The sequence below is a fragment of the Eleutherodactylus coqui genome, chromosome 4 (genome assembly GCF_035609145.1).
Source record: "Eleutherodactylus coqui strain aEleCoq1 chromosome 4, aEleCoq1.hap1, whole genome shotgun sequence".
Taxonomy (NCBI): domain Eukaryota; kingdom Metazoa; phylum Chordata; class Amphibia; order Anura; family Eleutherodactylidae; genus Eleutherodactylus; species Eleutherodactylus coqui.
In genome coordinates this window covers 255,548,488-255,574,689 of record NC_089840.1, presented here as the reverse complement: position 1 = coordinate 255,574,689, position 26,202 = coordinate 255,548,488, and the positions used below count along the sequence as shown (strand labels likewise).

General features: G+C 47.0%; 1 protein-coding gene across 1 annotated transcript in view; it reads right to left on the bottom strand.

Moving 5' to 3' along the window:
- Positions 1 to 26,202, bottom strand: part of EDRF1 (erythroid differentiation regulatory factor 1) — a 98,261-nt gene that overhangs the window by 4,494 nt on the left and 67,565 nt on the right. The window contains 4 exon segments of the mRNA XM_066601135.1: positions 4,937 to 5,085; positions 10,647 to 10,762; positions 15,336 to 15,489; positions 18,200 to 18,349. Of these exon segments, the coding sequence (XP_066457232.1) occupies positions 4,937 to 5,085; positions 10,647 to 10,762; positions 15,336 to 15,489; positions 18,200 to 18,349 (569 nt within the window).

Genomic DNA, 26,202 nt, shown 5'->3' with positions numbered 1-26,202 from the left:
AGAAAAATAAATTACATACATTAGTAAAAATTACCTAAAGCTGACGCCAACTAAAACAGTCGCCGTATGCGCCCTGTAATCCCAAACCGTTTCTGTAGGAGTCGGCAATGAGAGATACTGTAGCTTATTAGAAGAGTTTCCCCATTATCACGACTGTCGGCCCATGTACAACTATTCCGTCCCAGAAAGACAAAATCAGCCATGCTAAATTTTTTTATCCTTTTTTTTTCTTTTTCTGATCAACCCTCTGTTATTCCGCCTGGCAACACATCTGATCTCACACTACAAATCTATATGCCTAGCGCTCGCTCCAAGTCTTTGTCTAGTTTTGCTCCTTTTGCCACGAACTGTGATGATGGACTCCAACCTTCTGAACCACATACGGGTCCCGTGTAGAAGGCGGGAGAGATGGCTGGTCAGATTACCCGTGAAGCCCTGTGTTACATATTGGTAATGTATGAAAGCCGTAGCGAACTCTCGGCGCCGGCGTCTGATCTATTCCTCCAGGTGCCTCGATAACAAAGCGCGAACGGCTCAGAATTGATGACAGGGCGCTGTACATAAAACTAATTTACCTCTGCAGATTAGTGATCCTGGCAGCAAATACAGTGTATGGAAAAGAGATAAAGACGTGCGGGTTTCCTTATATTCCGCCAGATAAAGCCCTAAGCTGATGAAATATCATGACACTGGAGAGCAGAAACAATTACCAGTTTTGGACAATTACACTAAACAAGCATCTCTTTAGGAGGCAGCGTGGGGCCGGGTGAGATATGGCGTGTTTCTATTGCCACCTTGTGGATCGCTCCTGCCCGTCTGCTTTATAGGCACGCTTTAAACCGGCTAATGAGCTTTTAAATCTTGTTCACGCAGGAGACGACTGGGATCGTACGCTGGAGGTGATGCTAAACGCGCTGCGGCGGCGAGCTCCCCTGAGACCGGCGGGAGACGCGGTTTACCGGAACGCAGTCGCTGGGCGTTTTGGGGAATAAACGAGGTGAGGCGATACAATAAGTGATGCAAACGGCTCCAGTTATCGCCTTTTTTGGCTCTCCCTTTTGGTTTATACGTGTGACGGATGTTACATTACATCCACAGGGTGGGACACAGAAATGTAGGTCGGCATCACACTCTTATAGAAGCCGTCTAAAAGAAAATCTGTCTGTGCGGTCCATAGTAACCCCTTCCTGCTATAGGATATACACAGTTACGTCCTGCAGCATTAGGATGTGTATGAAGGGAGATTGCACGACGATCTCCCTCCGTACAACACAGGCGCCGGCTGTTTCTTACAGCTGACACCCGGCGGCAACAGCTCCGATAAGCCGCACGGCTAATAGGAGCTGTTAACCCTTTAAAAAGATCGCAGGGAGCCGTGCGGGTGTCATTGCCCTCTGAAAGGCCTTAGGGCTGGCTTAGCACAATGCCTGTGGGGTGGCTTGATAGGCTGCCTTGTCAGATCGCAGTATGATGTAATGCTATTGCATTAGATCCTACTGCAGAAGTCATCAGAGCATCGCAAGGTGTTGTCCCTCTGGGCACAAAAAAAAGGGGTAAAAATAAGATCAATAAAGTTTTACTAATTATTAAAAAAATTAATTAATGAAACGCTAAAAAAAAAAAAAAAAAAAGACCTTTTGCCATACCTATAATAAAAGTATCTAAATCATAAAACAAAAATACACATTTGGTATCACTGCGTCCATAAATGTCCGATCAAAGCAACACATCACTTACACTGCACGATGTCCGTTGTAAAAAGAAAAAAAGAAAGAACTCCAGAAATGCGCTTTTTTAGTCACCCTGTCTCCAAGAAAAAAATTCTATAAAAAGCGATCAAAAAGTCGCATATGTTCCAAAATGGTACCAACACAAACTACGGGACGTCCCTATGTTGACGGAATAATTTTAAAAAAGTTATTACGCTTAGAAGATGGCGGCAGAAAAGAATTTTAAAAAATTAAATATCTTTGGAAAAAAATAAAAAAAAAATAGTACAGCAAAAAAAAAAAACAAACAAAAATAAACAAAACAACTATATAAGTATCCTAGTAATTGAACTGAAAGATGGCGGAATTTCGGGGTTTTATTTTCACTTTACTCCACTTAGAATTTTTTTAACAGTTTTTCAGTACATTATATGGTACATTATAGATAAGACTTATGCATTAAAAAAAAAAAAAGGGGGGGGGGGGGGGGGGAGAAAAAGTTTCCATACACATCAATGGGGATTCTCAAATGTGCGCAGAATACGCTAAAAACACATCAGGAACTCATTAGACTAATTAGCCAGTTCAATCTGTGCGGAGTTTTTTGCCGCATGCAAATGCACATGCCTTGTGTACGGAAAAAGTACAGTAACATCCGCTGACGTGCGCGCAAAAGATTTGCATGTCCTCTAAATACGCATATGCTGGTGTGAAGCCCGCCTTACTCTCACTTCCCTGGTACAGCCTTGTCGTTTCTGCATCCATTGCTGTGTGGCATAACTAAACTGCCTAACAGTTTTTGCACTGGGCGCTGCCATCTTAATGCCCTGCTTCCAACCCTGCTTGTAGATGGAGCACAACCAGCACAATCAATCTATGCTCCGAGAGGTGTGCTCCGGTCTAATGAACATTGATGAACAGCCAGAGCAGCCTCTGAGCATACTCAAAATGTAAAAATGACCATGCCTATAACAGTGTGGTGCCGGGCTACTTTCCACGGCGCCCTCTGCAGGTGAGTATTAAACACACAACGCATTTACTACTTGCAGAGCTCCCTTTGAGTTCATTCGATGTGCTGATAGACAACAGCAAGAAAAAAAATTAGTAAAATGCTTTTGGAACCAGCATGCATTTCTGCAAAACCCCCCGCAGTCTTCATTACTGAACCTACTGGTGAGCAATTTTGTTGCATTTAATTTTTTTAAATTTCATTTCAGAATCGCAGAATACATATTTAAAGCGGCCCTCCGAGCCTGGGAGACACAAAGATGGCCGCCAGTTCTCAGACTACCCGATGCACGCTGTACACTAGTATACATCATTAGTATTAGACACTCAGATCAGCATGTAGTGTCGCAGACTACCGATACATACTAATACATGGTGAGCATCAGGTAGTCAGAGCCGTCCAGCCAGCTTAGTTTCTCTAGGCCTAGAGGGTCCCTTTAAAAGGGTATTCCGGGACTCCTGTTTCTATGCACCATTCCATCTAGTGATGCCTAATGAGACTTGTGTAGCAATGTTTCCTCCGAACAGCTTTCTCGCATGACCGGTGTGTGACGTGGGTACAAGGCCGTTTTGCGGCACCCGCTGATGTCATGGCCATACGTTCTCGCTGCGGTATTCTGCTCCTATTTGAGTCTTCTGACATCTGGCTGAATGTACATTTGGTGTTCAGACGGACAGGACTGGAAATTCTAGCATATCCTGAGCAGTCGCATCGGACAGATCAACTGCGCATGCTCGCTCTACCACTCACCTGGTGGGAACAGTGCAGAGTAAATAACGAGTGGCAGCAGCACTCCAGAGCCAGCCGTGGGGTACTTTCACAAGGGCTGACAGTTCTGCCAACTCCTCCCGTGGTTTCACACAGGACTGATGATCGTTCAGTGAATGGAGACGGAGCGCTCGAGAGATTTCTTCTGGCTGCCCGCCTCCATTCTCAGCTCTAAATGAGTGATTGATCTAAACAACTGATTAGTGGGGGTCTACCTGGGACCCCCATCGATCAGTTGTTTCAGTGTACAGAGCCAGAAGCGGACCGCTCTGTATACACAGTGAATGGGAGATGTGCCTGCAATACCTGTGCTGAATACCTCTGGCTTCATACACTGACACAGTGGCCCGGTGAACGGCAGATCGGTAGGGGGTACCGACTGGTGGACCCATGCCAGTCAGCTGTTGACCAATATAGAGGATAGGATAATACATTTAGCGCTGGACAACAACCCCTTTGAATAAATTGATCAGTGGGCGCTATCATTTCCCTTTTATCATACATTTCCAGGAGGAATAACACCGGTACGACACAACACAGACCTAAGAAAAGATTCCTAAAGGGGTATTCCCATAAAGTTATACGCTTCATAAGGAGGTAACATGTAACAATGTAGAAATCTGGATATAGACATTAAATAACCAGAAGGGTTGTGGATCCAGGGATTAGTCTGACTGCCATTATGGAGTCGGGAAGGAATATTTTTCCCCAAAATGAAGGTAAATTGACTTCTGCCAACTAGGGTTTTTTTTGCCTTCCTTTGGATCAACAAGGAAGGGGTGGAAACAGGGTGAACTGGATGGACATTGTCTCCCCTCAGCCTAGCATGCTATGTTACAAAGCAGCAGTGGCGGAAGTCAGCACAGCACTGAATGCAGGTGTAACACGCCAGAGATCTCTTCCAGCAGCCCGCACCAGAGAGAACAGGCAGTCCGTCTGAGATGAACGACTACCTGTTTACACGAGCCAACAGTTGTTTGCTTTTTTTTTAATGCAAAAACCAAGCAATTACAACAAGTAAGCAATGGTCGCTCACTTGCCCCATCAGGTCGCATCTTCACGCAAGACGAGTCACCCGTAACCGCTGTTTTGAGAGATGACTCCAGTGACTGTCGGCCCGTGTGAAAGTACCCTAAAGCCGCGGCTATGCACTTCTATGGCCACTGATCCGCACACAGATATAGCCCTTTTCAATGGGCAAATCTGTGTGCGGATTTCCCAATGCGGTTTCCACCCCGATTTGCCACGGGATCCACATAAGTGGCGACGTGCTTCTTTTTTCCTTTGGAGCCCACGGCGTGGATTCCCAGTGTGAGTAATGGCGCACTTCGGAGATGGGGATTTGGTGAAACTCCATTTCAAATATCTAAACAGACTATAAGATGCCATAAGGATTCTAGCCAACGACCGGCGCCGGATCTTCCCTTATCCCATTAATGCCACCGCTTACCTGCTCTTCTTCTTCGACGATAAAAGCTTCACAAATTGTAAGAGTACAAAAGACAAGCGGGATTCAAATATATTGACGAGCTTCACCACTTCTTCCGTCCGGAGGTTACCCGAGGAGTCTGTCGCCAGCTCGTTCCCGTCCTCTGCCCCCTGTGCGGGAGAACACATCTCGTCAGCCATTCTGCACCTCACGTTTCACCTTTATCACATAAAGCATCGACATGGAAATGATTGCCCTTTTTTCAATCCGACAAGTACAATACCCCGCAGCGGTAAAGACCGTGAATACCCATTGAATGAGCGCCGGCACGAACATCGCAGTTACTATTCCCTCTTCCATCGCTCTGCTGCTGAATATCAATGGGCGGCGGATAGGCTTATTAATGGAATGCTATTCTCCGCCGGTGGATTTCCTCGTACGGCGTGAATGTAAAACACAATGCTACGGCAGAAGTACAGAGTGAACCTGAAGTACAGATAACCTCCGATATCTTGTAGGAGTTTTCTTTTTTTTCTCTAACTTTTGACTCCATTCACATCCTGAGATAATAGAGATAAGCTGAGTCTTTATATCAGTGGAAGTTGTAACAAAGCCGGGGAGCGTACAGTATTGTGATCCTGTGCCGTCTCCTCGCTCGTGCGTCCCCATCCAGCAGCGGCGTTACAGAATAGAAGCGACTATCATTTGTCACCAACCTGACTGTATTCATTAAAGAGAGCGCCTCAGGTTAGACCTATGTCTAGAAACGTGCCTCAGACCAGGAGCGCGCTGGTAAAGTTGCAAATTTGAGTGTATTGCGATGTGGGAAAAAAAAAAATATTACATAGCCGAACATGTGATTCTCACGAGCGTCAAAAAAAAAAAAAACAAAAAGGAAAAAGGCATGTTTTATGAATTAAAAAAAAAAAAAACAAAAAAAAAAAACAAAAAAAAAAACATAGCACTCGCATGAAATTTGCATCTACATGTAAGTCTATAACACATGCTGATGGTCTGGCCGCCTTTGTGGGATCGAATGTACGAAGTCAGACTGTCCACCCTTAAATTTGGCACAATAGATTACTAATCGTGTAACCCTTTATTAGTCTGGGAGGTCGGCCCATTCACTCACAGCGAAAAATCTGCCGTGGATTCTAGTCCTGCTGCGGATTTTCTCTTGTGGAAAAGCAATTTAAATTAAAACTAGTTTTAAAAATCCATGTCAGAATTGGCAGACAAACAAAAAACGCCATTAAAAAGTGATGCAAACGTTACAGATACCCCAAAATGCTACCAATAAAAGCACAGCCCCTCCCACAAAAACTAGACAAAAAAACCTCACGCAGCTCCGTTAGCGGAGGAAAAATGGTGCAGATTTTTTAAATTTGTCCCTGCAAATACTAGTGGTTTGTAACTGAAAAATAAAACGGGATTTTTATTGTGCAAAAGTAGCACAAAATAAAAAAACTAAACAAAAACACAACAATGTAAAATTCGGAAGCGTTGTAATCAGTGACCTGTAAAATGAAGTTAACGTGTCATTTATACCGCACGTAGAATGCTGTAAACGGACAAAATGAAAGTGGGGGGGAAAAAAAGCAATAGGAAAAAACTAATTCCAAAATTTGCATTTTTTCTGCAAAGAAAAATAATGAGTGAGCGAAGTCATCCGTACCCCAAAATAATATCAACGGAAATTACATGTTGTCCTATTGAAAAACAAAACCAAAAAACAACTCTGTTAAAGGGGTTGTCCCGCGCCGAAACGGTTTGTTTTTTTTTCAATAGCCCCCCCGTTCGGCGCGAGACAAACCCGATGCAGGGGTTTAAAAAAAAAAACCGGATAGTACTTACCCGAATCCACGCGCTCCGGTGACTTCTTACTTACCTTGCGAAGATGGCCGCCGGGATCTTCACCCTCGGTGGACCGCAGGTCTTCTCCCATGGTGCACCGTGGGCTCTGTGCGTTCCATTGCCGATTCCAGCCTCCGGATTGGCTGGAATCGGCACACGTGACGGGGCGGAGCTACGAGGAGCAGCTCTCTGGCACGAGCGGCCCCATTCAGAAGGGAGAAGACCGGACTGCGCAAGCGCGTCTAATCAGGCGATTAGACGCTGAAGATTAGACAGCTTCATGGAGACGGGGACGCTAGCAACGGAACAGGTAAGTGAATAACTTCTGTATGGCTCATAATTAATGCACAATGTACATTACAAAGTGCATTAAAGGGGTTGTCCCGCAAAACAAACTTGGGGTATACACTTCTGTATGGCCATATTATTGCTCCGTTGCTAGCGTCCTCGTCTCCATGGTGCCGTCTAATTTTCAGCGTCTAATCGCCCGATTAGACGCGCTTGCGCAGTCCGGTCTTCTCCGTGTTGAATGGGGCTGCTCGTGCTGGAGAGCCGCTCCTCGTAGCTCCGCCCCGTCACGTGTGCCGATTCCAGCCAATCAGGAGGCTGGAATCGGCAATGGACCGCACAGAAGACCTGCGGTCCACCGAGGGTGAAGATCCCGGCGGCCATCTTCACAAGGTAAGTAAGAAGTCACCGGAGCGCGGGGATTCGGGTAAGTACTATCCGTTTTTTTTTTTTAAACACCTGCATCGGGTTTGTCTCGCGCCGAACGGGGGGGCTATTGAAAAAAAAAAAAAAAACCCGTTTCGGCGCGGGACAACCCCTTTAATATGGCCATACAGAAGTGTATACCCCAACTTTGTTTCGCGGGACAACCCCTTTAATGAAGAAATCCAAATATTATGGTTTTGTAATCCTCTGACAGACAAAAGGATTTTTTTTTTGTGGAAAAACAGTAATACAAACAGAAAAAAAAATTGAATTCATTTTATTATATATACACACACACACACATATATATATATACATACACACACACACACAAATATATATATATGAATACACACACACACACTTATTTTATATACACACACACTATACACACACACTATACACACACACACACACACACACACAATTGACATGGCGTATGGGGTCAGAGATAACGTGACTGCCCTCAGAATACGAGGTGAGCCACTAGAAGTAGTCCTGCTCCTCCAGCAGTCTTGTTCCAGGACAAGTACATGTTCTGCACCCGCTGGAGCATACAAGGCCCACAAGATGCACTTGATGAGGAAGTCACGGGTGCAGAGATGCAAAATTAAATTCATGAACTCGTTCCCAGAGGCAAGGAGGAAAGTGACAGATAGGCTGAGACACTGCAGAGGCTGATAAAGCGCTGATCAAGTGCAGACGGGTGAATGCAGCAGAACCGGAGTCACCCGGAACAAACCCAACAACCGTTCACACAAGATTGCCCTCGTGAGGATTCACAAAATCAACACGGTTGTCCTTGTGATAAAGGGAATCAGTCACAGTGTCTGGGCCCATGAACACACTGAGGGCTAGAGGTAGACATGGGCAGGGTACTGCCTGACATCCTAGGTACGAGACTCCTGTGATGCCTTAACCCCTTCAGCGGCAGGTTTATTATTACCATGTCAGGCCACACAGAGTCAACAATGCAATTTAATCTCGCAAGTATTTCAAAGTAGCGCACTGCTTTGACAGTTGGTATTATGGCAGGGAAATATCCAGGGCTTGCTGCACTGAGTATGCAGTAAAAACTCTGAAAGATTTCAGATGACAGCTCAGTGCTCTGCACATTTCAGCACTAGAGCTGTCCACGGAAATCTTCCAGGGTTTAACTGCATGGTCATTGCAGCAAGCCCTGAGATTTTCCGGGCGTGCCACTAAAGGGGTTAAAAGGGGAACTCTGATCCATGGTCAGCCTTAGCTACATGCAACCCGCGGGGCTACCAGGATGTAGCCTGGGGGCGATTGCGCCCTTTAGCTCCACCCGAACAGATGATCTTATTTCTCTGTGAAGCGGTGTTTTGTAGAGCAGCATGAATCATCCTCCTGCTGACAGCCTCTTCCCCTCTGTTTTGGGTGGCACCATCAGCCCATTAGCATCCCTCCAACACGATTGCTTAGTACTAGTTATAGGTTTCTGACACTGTACTTGTATGCTGATAAGGAAGGCACTACTCCGACCTGCTACATATACAGCATATCCCACAGAACACACCATAAACACTTATTCAGACTATGAGTCCATGCAATATCCATTTGAAGTCTGTTGGACTCATGGACTATACACTGTTCATAGCTGGCATAGGTTTACATTTTTGGCGCACAGATCGGTAAAGATGCACCAAATGTATCAAGAAGCCCATGCTGGTCCTGCTGGATGATGCTGCAGGCAGCAGAATGCTCAGCACAGCGTTATCAGACTCTTTCAAGTCTGTTACACATGCTCAGCATGAACTTGCCCTCGTCTGTTAAGAACGGATGTACCAATGGCAGCCCTCCTAATTCTGGTGCTGAGCTGTGATCACAGCGACCACTACAGAACATTGGGCTCTCATGGAGTCCATCTAGGACAGCTTGGTCAGAAACATGCAGACCAGTAACCCTGCTGGAGGTCATTATGTAGGTCTCTCCTACTGTTCCTCCGGTTCTGCTGCTGGGCTGATGCCTTTTACGGCCTCGTCTTTCTCTCCTTGTGTAATGGCCTGCGCCCTTGTAAAGCTACTCCATGCTTTTGAGACTGCGGGACTCAACTAAACCTTCTTGATGGCACGCATGGACGTACCATCCAGGAGGAGCAGGACTACCTGTACAACCTGATAGTACTGAAGGTAGTGCGTCATGTACCAGTGGTGACAAGGACAACAAGCAAAACTGGGGAAGAATCAGTCAAGAACGATGCGGAGAGAGGAATTCTTCCCAGTCCCTTTTTGAGGGTCTTGCTGTTCCCTCTCCGGCGCTCCTGCTTTCTCTTTTCATTTGCACCAAAGCAGGTGCCAAGCCTGCCCATGGCCAAGGACATTTTTTTTTGACCGGGTCTCCCGCAGACCTGTCCGGGTCTCCATTCTTCTGCACTGCGGATGCATGTGGGCGCGCCGCACACTAGTTCCTGCTTTTCAGCAGATCCGCGGCATGTCTGCAATGCCAGCTGCGGGTGTGCTGTGCATTGGACGGCTTCCATTGACTTCAGTGGAAGCCGTCAGCGTGGGATCAGCGCAGAATTGGAGCATGCTGCAGAAGGCCCGTAAATCAAATCCGCGTGCTTTCATTAATTCGCGGATGCCCATGCATCCCTGTGGGCGGCCTGATTGGAGGATATTCCGCAAATCAAATCCGCCCGTGGACATGAGGTTTTACTGGGCAGATTGATATCCCTTAAGTGTAAGTAACTTGGGGTCATTCTGGGATTCTTAAGTGTTCCAGATGTGTTCTTGAGCATATTAACCTCGGCTGGAATGACGGGGAGAACAGCGGTAACGATCGCTATTCTGAGATGCAAACCAACATTTGCAATTCATTGGCCAATACAAGATTACATAGCAGGGAAGCATCTTCGGGGCTTTAGGTTGTACGATTTATGGCTAATCAACTCCTAATTAAACCACAAAGTAGATTATGAACAGGATTATTAAGGTGTTTACCCAGAGAGCTCCAGCAGAGGACTCTTGGAAGGACAAGTCTGTTCTGTGTCGGTGCTGAAGAGTTGTGGACGAGCGATGCAGGCAGTTATGCTAATCAGAAGGGTTTCCCACTCAGAGAACATGAGACACATTAGAAGTTGGCGTCCTAATTAGACATGGTCAGAAAGCCAGAGTCAGCACATTCTCCGAAAACTTCTTACCTGATCACTTTCACATTCAAGTTCTTTCTGAAGAACAACAAAAGCACAACGCGTTTTCATCATAATCTCCAGGGCTCCGCACAGGCTCTTCAGCTTCCCCGCGCTGCTGTTCTGGCCTGTCATTAGTAGGAAATAGGCAGCAAAATTACAAATTAGAAGGAGAAAAATGTTCATAGCGGAGATTAGCAACATCAATGAGTCTGAGGTTCAACTAGGAGAAATTAGATGGTCGGATAACAATAAATAGTCATAAATGAGCCTTATTTTAGACAATACAGACAGCATCACAGAGGTGTGAGGAGTCCATTATTGGTAGCGGGGGAGCGAGAGCAAGGCGAGTGAGGGCAAGGCGGGCGGGGGGCGAGCGAGAGCAAGGCGGGCTGGGGGGGGGGGGGCGAGGGCGAGCGAGGGCAAGGCGGGCGGGGGGCGAGCGAGGGCAAGGCATGAGAAAGGCAGTTAACAAGGAAATAGTGACTGAGAAACAGAGGACATGAGGCAGAAAGAAAATCAAAACATTAAAAATTTAAATTAAAAATAAAAAAATTTAAATAAAATAAATCCCATAACCATGATCAGTTTGCACCCTAAACTATGCCAGGTAATGACGCCTCTGTCTGTGGCAACTTTAGGCCCATTTTACTAATAAATATTGACACAAAATGTTAGCAGGTCGCTTTCATCCCCTTATTCCAGATCTAATTCACAGACAGCAGGTGGGATTTGTCCAGGGGGAGGTATGCCGGGGAGAACACTATTAAATCATGTCCCTGGCATTTAGGGCTCGGAAACTGGACTCCCCTCTAAGCCTTCTTTCAGTAGATGTGGAGAAGGCTTTTGATAGAGTTAGGTGGGATTTCCTGGATGTAGAAAAAGAAAGTAGGAGTGGGTCCTCGCATGAGAGATCGAATAATGCCATTACACAAATCAACCCACTGCTAGAGTCAATGGGTCCCTGTCGGCCCCTCTTCTGATCCAAGATGGTACAAGACAGGGATGCTCTCTATATATTTTAACCGTGGAATCTCTAGCCAATGCGATTAGACAAAATTGCTACATAGGAGGGGATACTGGTGGACCAAACTGAACACAAGATGTTGCTTTTTGCTGACGCCCTTCTCTTATATGCTTGTCCTGTCCAAGGTGAGCCTTCCAGTAGTACCCCATGAGTTTAGAAAATTTTCAGTAATTTTAAGGTCAACCTGCAAAAGTCTGAGATTTTGAATATCTCTTTGCCGCAGACTGAGGTGTCACTCCTAGAAGGACAGTAGTATAAAGTACTTAGGGATTCACTTGCCAGCTGATCCCGCTACAGCCTTTTCACTGAACTTCATTCGCATTAATCACCAAGTTTGTGTGGAGGAGCTGCCAACCCCGCTTAAAGGAGATGTCCCGCGCCGAAACGGGGTTTTTTTTTTTTAAACCCCCCCCCGTTCGGCGCGAGACAACCCCGATGCAGGGGTTAAAAAAACCACCCGCACAGCGCTTACCTGAATCCCGGCGGTCCGGTGACTTCAATACTTACCGCTGAAGATGGCCGCCGGGATCTTCTACCTTCGTGGACCGCAGCTCTTCTGTGCGGTCCACTGCCGATTCCAGCCTCCTGATTGGCTGGAATCGGCACGTGACGGGGCGGAGCTACACGGAGCCGCTCTCTGGCACGAGCGGCTCCATAGAAGAAAGCAGAAGACCCGGACTGCGCAAGCGCGGCTAATTTGGCCATCGGAGGGCGAAAATTAGTCGGCTCCATGGGAACGAGGACGCCAGCAACGGAGCAGGTAAGTATAAAACTTTTTATAACTTCTGTATGGCTCATAATTAATGCACAATGTATATTACAAAGTGCATTATTATGGCCATACAGAAGTGTATAGACCCACTTGCTGCCTCGGGACAACCCCTTTAAGCTATCATCTCACACGTACGAGGGAATCAAGTGGCATGGGTCTCCCAGATTTCTCTCTGTACTATAAAGCTAATATTTCCAATTGTGCCCTAAACTTACTCAAACATCGGTCCACTAAGTTATGGGTAGAGATGGAATGTGACAGACCACAGGGAGTGTTCTGGATCCCGGGTAGCCTCTTCGGTAACTCTTGTACCCGGTCTCCATTCCTGACTTAGCTGGTAGATGTTTGATCTAGATTCACCTGCAAATACAACCTGATCACCTTACCAGACCCTCTTACACCTTTGGTGGCTAATCCCCAATTTGAGGCCACCACACATAGCCCAACTCTCCTATGCATCCCTACTTTTTCTATATCTCGAATTAGACCCTTGGTGGACTTTTTCAGGGACATTACAGTCCCTTTGGGGACCTGGATGCAATACTTCCAAATTAAGGGGTTTTATAAAATCTCTGACACCTGAGGGGGAATATGACTAAACCACTTACTTCAAGGAATTGTGTTTGGCCTTTGGATCTCCCAAACACCTGATCTCTATATTATATAAGATGCTGCTGTACCGGGTGACTGGGATGGAGCCTTGGGATATGTGGGTTCTTGGGAGAGAGAGCTTGGTAGGCGCTTGCCTTCGAGAACTCTGGCATGAAGGACATATTCTAACATACAAGAGGATAGTCTCAGGTAAATTGCAAGAACTCAATTACAAGATTCTTTCTGGGTGGTGGTGAACCCCTGAGAGACTGAATAAAATATCTAATCAGATCTCCCCTTTGTGTTGGAGGTCGTCCGGAGCCATTGGCTCCATGATCCATATCTGATGGGAATGTCACCCTAAAGCTGCCATCTGGCGGGATATCTTGGCCCTATATAACTATATGTGTGGATCATCTAATAGGCTTACCCCCAAGGTTGCCCAACTAGATTTCCAGGTTCTATTTCTCATATTAAGAAAGGCCTCCTCCGATTCTTTGTCCCTGCCACTAGACAAATTATCCCCAGGAAGTGGCGTTCCTCTACTCCCCCTTCTAGGGCGATGAGGGTAACACCTACCCATGGCTTCTATGCTACATGGCAACCATGGATTTCTAGTCGGATGTCCGCAAGGTTCGATAATTGGATCTCAACGGAGGAAGACCTAAGCCTGAGAAGTCGTATACAGATTGCTCCCATGATAGACTAGACTCACTAGTGTTCTGAGAACCGACCTGCTTCTTCCCTTTCTATTTCTTGATTCAATGTGTTTAGTTTCAATTATTTTTTTTCTATTTTCTTTACCCATTGAAAATTTCAGACAGCGGTGCTTCTCAAAATATGTGTTAGCATTTCCCAATAGTACTATAACCCTTGCTTCTATGCTAATTGTGATCCACTTAGCACTATTACACGGGTGATATTTGCACCTGTGCTAAGAGGCGGGCCAGCCCAACAACTCCTAGGAAACAGTGAGTCCCGCTGCCCATGTAATAGCACCCTTCGTGTTCACAACCCGTCTCATAGCAGATGATGTATTTCGCATCAGGAATGGTCACCAATTCTGCGGATTAAACCAGACACTATTTGGCAGCCATTGTGAACACGGTTGGGCAGAACGGCCCTAGTCGTCTTTTTTTTATTCTCTCAGCGCAACAATTTTTCAGTTGAATTCATCAGATTTGCACATCTTGGATAATTTTAGCCTGCAGGTTTATAATATGCGGGGTCCGAAGCCCCCCGTGTGCAGAGGTTTGATCCTAATGAGCACTTTGTTTGCATGTTGCACGCATGCTGCCTGGGCATCTGTTCTTTTAATACCCTCTGGCAGGACACCCGCTGCAGACATTAGCCGTCACGCCGCCACAGATAAATTAAAAGGGGAGAAAATAAATAAAGAAAGGATTTTGTTGAAACAAATCTGTATTTTCATGCCATTCACGCTCTTTGTGACAAGAACAATACGAACAGGGCTTACATAGCAGCAAAGCTTACCTGCGTCTCATGAACGAAGTTAACTACTACAACAGAGACGGGGCAATTTTCCAAAAACGGCATGGACCCCAATAAAACGCCGCAGTGTTTGTGCTTTTTATATTTTACTATTGCCCTACATAAAACATCTGGAAACTCTTAATTTGAAACAAAAAAATTGCCACTACAGCAAAAGCAGAAAAAAAACAACCTGCGTTTTCACAAGGCAAAAACAACAAAAACAAAAACCTCTTGCGGCGCATGGAGCGGGACTCTGCAGCATATCCAGCCCCATAGCATGCCACGTAAAAACGGGATTTCCCGTCCACGAGTGAAAATTGTTTGCAAGAAATCACAGCATGCTGCGATTTTGTGCCGGCTACGCCCAGACGGCTTCCATTGAGGTCAATGGAAGCAGTCCGTCCCGCGGGCATTCTGCATAATCATTGCAGAATCGCCGCAAAAGCAGCAGCAGCGTCGCCATAGCGATGGCGCGGCGTCCTCTGTACTGCGCATGTGTGTCGGAGCGCAGGCTGGCACATCTGCAGTACAGGGAAGATGACGCCGGACAGGTACGCGGGGGTCACCAGCTGGGCACTGGGTTGAACTCCGCTTCGGGATTCCACATGCAGGGTCTGACCCGCTTGTTGGACAGGCGGCCTAAAGATACTGTCTGATATTAGTTAAGAAAAAGAAGAGCACCACTCTCATCCATGGCAGTGTCTGGTATTACAGTTTAGGTCCAATCACTTGAGCTGCAATACCAGAACACAGCTCCTGTGTAATGTAATGGTCACTCCCTCCGAGTGTGTGTTAAATACATCAGTGCTGGACTTACTGGACATCTGGAACTCCGCAAAGGCCACTCGTTCTAGTTGGACCCTGAGTAGTTCACATGGAGCGTCCTTCAGAAGCTGGAAGAGCTTCACTGCTTTGCTGTAATGAAGATCTGCCATGACCCGATGCTGCTTCCTCAAGTGTTCATCACCCACCTGCAAGAAGACAAAGGACTTGACTTACTGCAATACTATAACCCTCAGCTTGCCCTGACAGCTGCGGGTCCCCAAGGCATGCTGGGAGTTGTACATTTAGAATATCTAGTCGATAGGTTGCAAACCACCAATTCTCCATTCTGACAGCTGACCGGCCAATCATGTCATCTTATACATTGTTGAGCAGCAGTGGATGGGATTGGTCAAAGTCCTAAATGAACAAGCCTACAAGCTCCTACCGCAGACTCATTCATAGCGTGGCAAACTCTTAGGGCTCATTCCCACGGGCGTATGTGTAAAACGCTAAGCGGCTTATAACGTTGTTACGTATGCAATGCCGCCCATACGCAATGTATTATGTATGGACAGCATTGCATATGCTGCTCATAGAGACTAGAGCTGTTCGTACGTGATACGCGGTGAAATAGAGCAGGTTGCGATCTTTTTCAGATGCAGATCTACATGCGTTGTATATACGTTTATGTGAATAGATCAATGAAAACCAATGTACTTTCATTGAATCCATTCACCGCGTACTACATGTCTGCATCGCTTGTGTAATAGGCAGTAAAATCACGTCTGTGTGAATGAGCCCTTAAAGAGGTTGTCCAAGATATTGCTGAGCCCGTACGCAGTGGTCCAGCACCGCACCTCCATTCTCCTTATTGGAGCTCTATTTTCACGCTGCGGTCAGCCTGTATTTAAGTGAATGTCAACCCAATTATTTTCTAAATATGTCCAAAAGGTCTTTGACAATGCATTTTAGAATCTCTCTAGAAGGGTTAGTGCCCACTAGAGGGAGATGTATACATAATTATACAAGCCCTATGGAATCCAATGGTAAAACTGTATGAAACGAGCTCCCCTACTGACGACAGCAGCAGACAACCAGAATAATGTCATTTAAGGGCATGTCCAGTTAGAAAGGGTACTAACTCGTCCTTGGCCCCAGCAAGCCAGGGCCGTAGCCCTGAGATTCTCCCATTTCCGCTTATTCTCCTGGCATCTGTACTCCAATCCTGGACGTCATGATGCCAGGAGTTTGGAACAGTGACGCTGCGGCCTTCGATTGGCAGGCAGCGGTCAGCTGACTTGTGCTGTCAACAGAGACCAGGAGAATTGAGGAGCAGCAGCGCGGGGTCAAAGGATGTGTAAATACCCCTTATTTTATTGGGTTCAGTCATTTAATTTTAAAATGTGCCTTTGTAACCAAACACCCCTTTAACTCTATGACTGCAGTAAGGAAAGCAGGAGATGTAGATCTGTAGGTTCTGCCGCACACCCAGGACTAGGTGACTGCACGGCAACTTGCCCTGCTGTAGGCATCGGCCTCTCTGATGCACCTAGTCCTGGACATGCGACACAAGCAGAAACTGGAGAGGTCAGTCATTCAGCAAGGGGTGGGGGCTTGCAGGACCTAGAGGAGAGAGCCCAGACCAGTGTAAGCCAGCAGACCACCCAGCAGACAAGTCGGAGCCTATTTGCATAATGCATGCAAAAAAAAAACAAAAAAAACCTGAAATTTTGGAGGCACAAATTGAGGTATGTTTATAATGGCCTCCATAACTCCCACTAATACTTGTGATTAAATGCAAAAGTTAATGTAAACTGACAATCTTTAATTGGTTTTCTGTATAATCTACCCAAGGGTGACTACTAGAGATGAGCGAACCTACCCGGTTCGGGCGTTTTTGCACTCAAGCACCGCTTTTTCCGAGTAACTGACCACTCACCCCCGACACCCCCCGAATCTTTTCGTCCGAGTAGTCAGTTACTCGGAAAAAGCAGTGCTCGAGTGCAAAAACACCCGAACCGAGTACGTTCGGTCATCTATCGTGACTACCCCACTACCGTTTTTTTTTTCCACTGCGAATTCGATTCGTTTTCCCCCCAGATGTCTATGGGATTTTCTAACGTTAAAATCGCAATGCACAAAAAACTCAATTTAGCGCCAAGTTGCGTTTTTTGTGAGTTTCGATTTTAACATTAGAAAGTCCCATAGACAAGTGGAAAAAAAAAAACACAGAGAATTCGCAGTGGAAAAAAGCGGTATTGGGTAGTCACCCTAAGGAGTCAATACAAAGAACGCAACAGTGATTCTGAGAGTCTCGCACACCAATACCCATGGCTGAGTGCATACAAATGAACAGAAGAGGCTTTCCCAGTGCCAAAGCATTACACGCTGCTACAAATTAAAACCGCTTACAAGACAAGAAATGGTTCCTGAGTTAAGACCCATTTATATGCAACGATTATCGCTCAACATTCACTCAAACGATGTCTTTTAAGCGATAATCATTGCGTGTAAATGCTACCATTGTTTACTTTTCAGCTGAACGATGATTTTTAGGTGAGCATAAAACCCATTATTCGGCCTAAGAGCTGATAGCAACGACCGCACGCTGTGTTCTCCACGGGAGTGTTGATTACATTGTATTCAGTTTGCAGCCCCGCGGCAAAACAAAGGAGCTGCATGCAGAGAACAGCCCACCTGCTGTTCCCTGCATACAACTCCAGGAGGCTCATTTACATGCGAATGAAGGTAATAAGCTGCTACTGTGCATCAGTGCCCATTAGAAGCTTATGCAGAATGATCACTAAAACTATCAATCTCCCTATCTTTTGAACGAATTTTGAGCGATCATCTTTGCATGTAAATGGGCCTTTAGACACTTTCTGCAAAAAAAAAAAAAAAAAAAAACCCACCTACCTGGTTGCGCAGACAGCTGTGATACATGGAGGCAAGCCGATGATGAATGGTGGCAGCTCTGTACTGGCACAAGGGCTGTCGGGCAGACACGGTGTCCACATCACAGTATTTCAAAGACTTCATCATGGCTTCTGTGACTTCCTTTTCAATCTAGGAAATAGACAACACAGTATCTTATTGATTACTCCTTAATACCACACGTCTTGGGATTCAACGTGGTTGCCCCATGAAAACAAGCTATCCCCTATCTGCAGTATAGGAAATAACCAACTGTTGGGTGAGCGTATGACATGTGAGACCCTACCAGTCATGAGAACGGGGTCATGAGTGACCTGAATGGGGCAGCGTTCACACATGTACCATTACTTCATTGATTTCAATGGGACTACCAGAGTTGGCCAACTGCTTGTACTCCGCTTCTGAATGGAGTGGCAGCACACATGCTTGGCCAATGCTCCATTGAGGCTCCTTCTCACTGAAGGGGGGGTGCAGTGAGTAGGAAACGGGGGTCTCTTGCTCCCCTTCTTGTCATCAGTGCGGGTCCCACTGAGGCATTCATCACCTATCCTGTGGATAGGTGATTCATTGCACTTCTGGTACACCCCTTTAAAGTCAAGTTGTGAGACAGGCTGATTACTAGAGATGAGCCGCCCGACAACCCATTGTAAAAGCTACAGCAGTTATACAGTGTATTCCTAGCAGTCAGCCTGCCTTTCTTGTGGAAACTGTTTCACTAAACAGAATTCTACATTGTGTGGTCCCTCTGTTATTCTTCCTGGAAATGTCCATGTCCTTACAGTTTAACACAGCCAAACTGATTGGGCGGTGAAGGATGTGGAGGACTATGCCCCTTCAGACCAAGGAAATGGTAAAACCTAGTTGTCAATTTAGTAATAGATTTCATGAAAGAACCAAAAAAAATAATAATAATTCAGTGCAATGCAAGTTTAACCCCTTAACAATCAAGAGTCTGTTTGTTCACAGTTTTCCACTGTATTGGGGAAAGTCATGGGGAAAACATCCCCTTATGGTAACAGTAGTTAGACCCAGCAGCTCTGCCATGCTGTGGCGTGCCGACGATCATGTGATCGCAGGGTCCAATAGAGGAAATTACACTGCTGCTTCCTCTATTAATTACGTAGCGCTCATTGAGCGCCATGTCACCTGCAAAAGGGAAGGAAGGAGTCGTTTTAAACAGCTTTTGTCTTCTCCTCAGGGTCCTCGTCTGTTTCCAATAACCGAGCGCCAAACCTGCTCCTGCAGAATTACACGAGCTTTAAACCTGTGCCATTTTTTTTTACACTGTCGGACAGAATTAGAGCCTAGAACCAAGTGCTGTATTATTTATGGCACTTGGTCCTCAATGAGTTAAAAGAGGTGTTCCAGCATTGTTACTTCATGGGTAATTCAAGTATTTACTAAAATAGATGATCAAGAGACGGGATGGTCTGTAGGTCCGAACAATCTATCCATTTGTGACCTCTATGATCAGATGATATTGCCACAGGAAGTGACAAGTCAGTCAGTTGTCTTCCCCTCCGCAAGATATGTAGAATGGTAGAGTTGGAAGGGACCTCCAGGGTCATCGGGGCCAACCCCCTGCTCAGTGCAGGATTCATTAAGTCATTCCAGACAGATGTCTGTCCAGCCTTTGTTTGAACACTTCCATTGAAGGAGAATTCACCACCTGCTTGGTGGGCAGTGCAGCGTTCGGGTGACGGGTACAAATCGCGCCTTGGCAACATCTGCACAATGTAAAAGACCTGTAATGATTTTCTCTGGTCTTCTATATACAAACTGTTAGGTTAAATGGATGTCCATGGCACTGGGGATAGCGTGTATGTGTGGTAGGGAAAATGCAGTGTCTAAATAAACTTTGTTGTGTCGTCATGATTTCACTTTTGTTGGTTTTCAATTATTCTCTAATTAGAGTAAAAGGATGTGAAATGAGTCCTTAATTTAATACAGAGCCTAGAAGGTTGCATCTCGTACAAACCCTAGGCCCCTACGGTAAAAGAGGTTGATAGTAATGCCCTAGCGTAGTACCCTGGTTCACGGCCTTTAGCTTGGATACAAGATGTGATACCGGGGGGCATGGATGCTCTAGTGTTAAGTAGGGCCACCTTTTGCTTGGATACAAGATGTGATACCGCCTGGCATGGAATCTCTAGTGCCCTGTTGGTCCAGCTTTCATATAAGATGTGATAAGGTTGGGCATGGAGGCTCCAGCTCACCGTTGTACCACCTCTGATAGATGAGCTGTCATCAGCTCCCTTCCGACAATGCTTTCAGTTTTCAGGCCCCTGGGGTCCAGCTGCAGCACCACCGGCCGCACTGTGTTCTAATGCCAATTTGGAGCTATTTACCCTAGGCCCGGGCCTGTGGCTGCTTTGAGATGCCCATAATGAATCTCCTTGTGGGTGGTGCTACACTAACCATAAAGCTACAGTGTCAGCCAATCACAGCGCTTGCTCAGTGACATATGCAAATGAGCTGGTGGAATAAGCAGATAGGCAGGTGACAAAGCAACAGTTTTTTTAGATGGAAATCTCCTAATGGGTAATGTCAGTTGGCTCTTTCGGCGTTTTCAGCAGGCGGAGATAATATTTTGGCAGGAATTTTCCGTTCTGTTGTGATAAGTAAAATGCGTGCGTCTCCCTAAGGACAAAGACTCTGCGGTTGGCGGCATATAAATAGTGCTCAGGTTTACAGTCATGATTGGGTGGTACTATGGGTCGACCGTCACAACGGCAAGTGGGTGCGGTAGTGGAGTTGTGAGGCCCGGTGAGCCAAGGCAGGTGAGGGTTAGCGTCACCCATAGCCACCTACATTTTTGGTGGCTAACAGCTTGGTGGGCAGTGCAGCGTTCGGGTGACGGGTACAAATCGCGCCAATGCAAGAGACCTGTAATGATTTTCTCTGGTCTTCTATATACAAACTGTTAGGTTAAATGGATGTCCATGGCGCTGTGGGTAGAGTGTATGTGTGGTGGGAAAATGCAGTGTCTAAATAAACTTTGTTGTGTCGTCATGATTTCACTTTTGTTGGTTTTCAATTAATTTTCTAATTAGAGTAAAAGGATGTGAAATGAGTCCTTAATTTAATACAGAGCCCAGAAGGTTGGGTCTCGTACAAACCCTAGGCCCCTACGGTGAAAGTAAAGTCCACTGGTGCAGGCATCGAGTAGTGAGTGACATCACATCGTGACATTCTCGTGGGGCGGTATGCCTTCACCAGTCATCTTTACCCCCAGCAGAGCCCAGAAGGTTGGGTCTCGTACATTACGCTAGGCCCCTAAGGTAAAAGTAAAGTCCACTGGTGCAAGCACTGTGTATTACACATTCGAAATTTGCCCGTACAGCACGCAGTGTATATAAGCAGCTGATTTCAATGGGCTCACTCACTTGTACATTCTTTACATGCGATTTCAGTCGTGGAAGAGAATCCCACTTCATGACCTATTTTGGTGCTTATTACACATTAATCTTAATTGACCTTTGACATTAAAGGGAGCATGCTTGCTTGCTTATCGCGCATGTAATTACGCAGGGCATGCGCGCATGAACAATACAGTAAAATACACACAGCCGTGCGCGAAAATGCTACATGCAACGTTCAAATACACAGAGTAAATACGCTCATGTGAGGCTGGTCTTACATGGGATCCCCTAGCAACAGGATAGGGATAACTTGCTGATAAGTGAGTATCTCACTGCTGATACCCCCTCACCCCTCAGAATGAGAATGGGACTCCGGTTTCCTGCTCTAACTGTCACTGTGGGGGTTTCCCCACCCCCATTAGTATCAAAGGGGTTGATAGTAATGCCCTAGCGAAGTACCCTGTTTCACCGCCTTTAGCTTAGATACAAGATGTGATACCGGGGAGCATGGATGCTCTAGTGCAGTGGTGGCGAACCTATGGCACGCGTGCCAGAGGCGGCACGCAGAGCCCTCCCTGCTGGCACGCGCCGCCATCGGCCGCTCACCACCTTAGTGAATGCCTGCAGGGGCCGCGGCTCCCCTGCTTACATTCACCCAGCGCTGTTATCTGTGCTGATCCCGGCGCACACTGAGTCAGTGTGCAACCAGGATCCTCCTCCTCCGTCCCCCGACGTCTCCTACTTTGGTTCCGCAAGAGCAGGGGGAGAAGGCATCCAACAGAAGCACACTGCCTTCAGTATGCACCTGGGATCAGGCAGGAGAGGAGCGGCGCTCCCACGAGGAGGGGTAAGTATGTGGGGCAGGGGGCGAGTATTCTGACTGCTGGGAGACATTCTGACTGCTGGGAGAATCGTTGGGGGGGGGGGGGGGCATGATGACTGCCGGGAGAATCGCTGGGGGGGAGCCATTATGACTGCTGGGGGAACTGCTTGGGGGGAGGGGGGCATTATTATTGCTGGTGAACAGCTGGGGGTGGCATTGTGACTGCTGGACCACTGGGGGGGTATTATGACTGCTGTGGGAACCGCTGGGGGGGGGGGGGGGAGCGGGCATTATTACTGCTGGAGGACCACTGGGGTATGTCACTCTTATTACTAATGGGGGGTGTCACTATTACTATTGCTGGGGGACCGCTGGGGGATGTGTCACTATTACCTCTGGGGCTGCTTGGGGCGGTGTCACTATTACCGCTCGGGTATGTTTACATGCGGCAGAAATGGGCAGGGCTGCTTCAAAATAGACAGGGTGCCGATTTTGACTACTTTTTAGATGCAGAAATGCTGCAGAATTTTCCACATAAATTTCCGCTGAGGACATTCTGCAGTATTTCCACGTCCAAAAAGCAGTCAAAATCTGCATACTGTCTATTTTGAAGCGGCCCTGTGCTTTTTAGAACGACGGGGGTAAAATCATACGTCGTGATAACCCCCGCCACCTGACGTGTTGGCACTTTGCGATAAATAAGTGGGTTTTGGGTTGTAGTTTGGGCACTCGGTCTCTAAAAGGTTCGCCATCACTGCTCTACTGTTAAGTAGGGCCACCTTTTACTTGGATACAAGATGTGATACCGCCTGGCATGGAATCTCTAGTGCCCTGTTGGTCCAGCTTTCATATAAGATGTGATACGGTTGGGCATGGAGGCTCCAGCTCACCGTTGTACCATCTCTGATAGATGAGCTGTCATCAGCTTCCTTCCGACAATGCTTTCAGTTTTCAGGCCCCATAAGTTATTGCACCGCTGAGGTTCAGCTGCCGCACTGTGTTCTAATGCCAATTTGCAGCCAGTACCCTGGGCCCGGGGCTATGGCTGCTTTGAGATGCCCATAATGAATCTCCTTGTGGGTGGTGCTACACTAATCATAAAGCTACAGTGTCAGCCAATCACAGCGCTTGCTCAGTGACATATGCAAATGAGCTGGTGGAATAAGCAGATAGGCAGGTGACAAAGCAACATTTTTTTCAATGGAAATCTCCTAATGGGTAATGTCAGTTGGCTCTTTCGGTGTTTTCAGCAGGCGGAGATAATATTTTGGCAGGAATTTTCCGTTCTGTTGTGATAAGTAAAATGCGTGCGTCTCCCTAAGGACAAAGACTCTGCGGTTGGCGGCATATAAATAGTGCTCAGGTTTACAGTCATGATTGGGTGGTACTATGGGTCGACCGTCACAACGGCAAGTGGGTGCGGTAGTGGAGTTGTGAGGCCCGGTGAGCCAAGGCAGGTGAGGGTTAGCGTCACCCATGGCCACCTACATTTTTGGTGGCTAACAGCTTGGTGGGCAGTGCAGCGTTCGGGTGACGGGTACAAATCGCGCCTTGGCAACATCTGCACAATGTAAGAGACCTGTAATGATTTTCTCTGGTCTTCTATATACAAACTGTTAGGTTAAATGGACGTCCATGGCGCTGTGGGTAGAGTGTATGTGTGGTGGGAAAATGCAGTGTCTAAATAAACTTTGTTGTGTCGTCATGATTTCACTTTTGTTGGTTTTCAATTATTTTCTAATTAGAGTAAAAGGATGTGAAAGGAGTCCTTAATTTAATACAGAGCCCAGAAGGTTGCGTCTCATACAAACCCTAGGCCCCTACGGTGAAAGTAAAGTCCACTGGTGTAAGCACCGAGTAGTGAGTGACATCACATCGTGACATTCTCGCGGGGCGGTATGCCTTCACCAATCATCTTTACCCCCAGCAGAGCCCAGAAGGTTGGGTCTTGTACATTACCCTAGGCCCCTACGGTAAAAGTAAAGTCCACTGGTGCAAGCACTGTGTATTACACATTCGAAATTTGCCCGTACAACACGCAGTGTATATAACCAGCTGATTTCAATGGGCTCACTCACATGTACATTCTTTGCATGCGATTTCAGTTGTGGAAGAGAATCCCATTTCATGACCTATTTTGGTGCTTATTACACATTAATCTTAATTGACCTTTGAAATTAAAGGGAGCATGCTTGCTTGTTTATCGCGCATATAATTACGCAGGGCATGCGCACATGAAGAATATAGTAAAATACACACAGCCGTGCGCGAAATGCTACATGCAACGCTCAAATAGACAGAGTAAATACGCCCATGTGAGGCTGGTCTTACATGTGATCCCCTAGCAACAGGATAGGGGATAACTTGCTGATAAGTATCTCACTGCTGATACCCCCTCACCCCCCAGAATGAGAATGGCACTCTGGTTTGCTGCTCTACCTGTCACTGTGGGGGTTTCTTCCCCCGTCCCCCCATTAGTATAAAAGAGGTTGATAGTAATGCCCTAGCGTAGTACCCTGTTTCACCGCCTTTAGCTTAGATACAAGATGTGATACCGGGGAGCATGGATGCTCTAGTGCAGTGGTGGCGAACCTATGGCACGTGTACCAGAGGCGGCACGTAGAGCCCTCCCTGCTGGCACGCGCCGCCATCGGCCGCTCACCACCTTAGTGAATGCCTGCAGGGGCCGCGGCTCCCCTGCTTACATTCACCCAGCGCTGCTATCTGTGCTGATCCCGGCGCACACTGAGTCAGTGTGCAACCAGGATCCTCCTCCTCCGTCCCCCGACGTCTCCTACTTTGGTTCCGCAAGAGCAGGGGGAGAAGGCATCCAACAGAAGCACACTGCCTTCAGTATGCACCTGGGATCAGGCAGGAGAGGAGCGGCGCGCCCACGAGGAGGAGGGGTAAGTATGTGGGGCAGGGGGCGAGTATTCTGACTGCTGGGAGAATCGTTGGGGGGGGGCATGATGACTGCCGGGAGAACCGCTGGGGGGGGGGGAGCCATTATGACTGCTGGGGGAACTGCTTGGGGGAGGGGGGCATTATTATTGCTGGTGAACAGCTGGGGGTGGCATTGTGACTGCTGCTGGACCACTGGGGGGGTATTATGACTGCTGTAGGAACCGCTGGGGGGGGGGGGGGGGAGCGGGCATTATTACTGCTGGGGGACCACTGGGGTATGTCACTCTTATTACTAATGGGGGGTGTCACTATTACTATTGCTATTGCTGGGGGACCGCTGGGGGATGTGTCACTATTACCTCTGGGGCTGCTTTGGGCGGTGTCACTATTACCGCTCGGGTATGTTTACATGCGGCAGAAATGGGCAGGGCTGCTTCAAAATAGACAGGGTGCCGATTTTGACTACTTTTTAGATGCAGAAATGCTGCAGAATTTTCCACATAAATTTCCGCTGAGGACATTCTGCAGTATTTCCACGTCCAAAAAGCAGTCAAAATCTGCATACTGTCTATTTTGAAGCGGCCCTGTGCTTTTTAGAACGACGGGGGTAAAATCATACGTCGTGATAACCCCCGCCACCTGACGTGTTGGCACTTTGCGATAAATAAGTGGGTTTTGGGTTGTAGTTTGGGCACTCGTTCTCTAAAAGGTTCGCCATCACTGCTCTACTGTTAAGTAGGGCCACCTTTTACTTGGATACAAGATGTGATACCGCCTGGCATGGAATCTCTAGTGCCCTGTTGGTTCAGCTTTCATATAAGATGTTATACGGTTGGGCATGAAGGCTCCAGCTCACCGTTGTACCACCTCTGATAGATGAGCTGTCATCAGCTCCC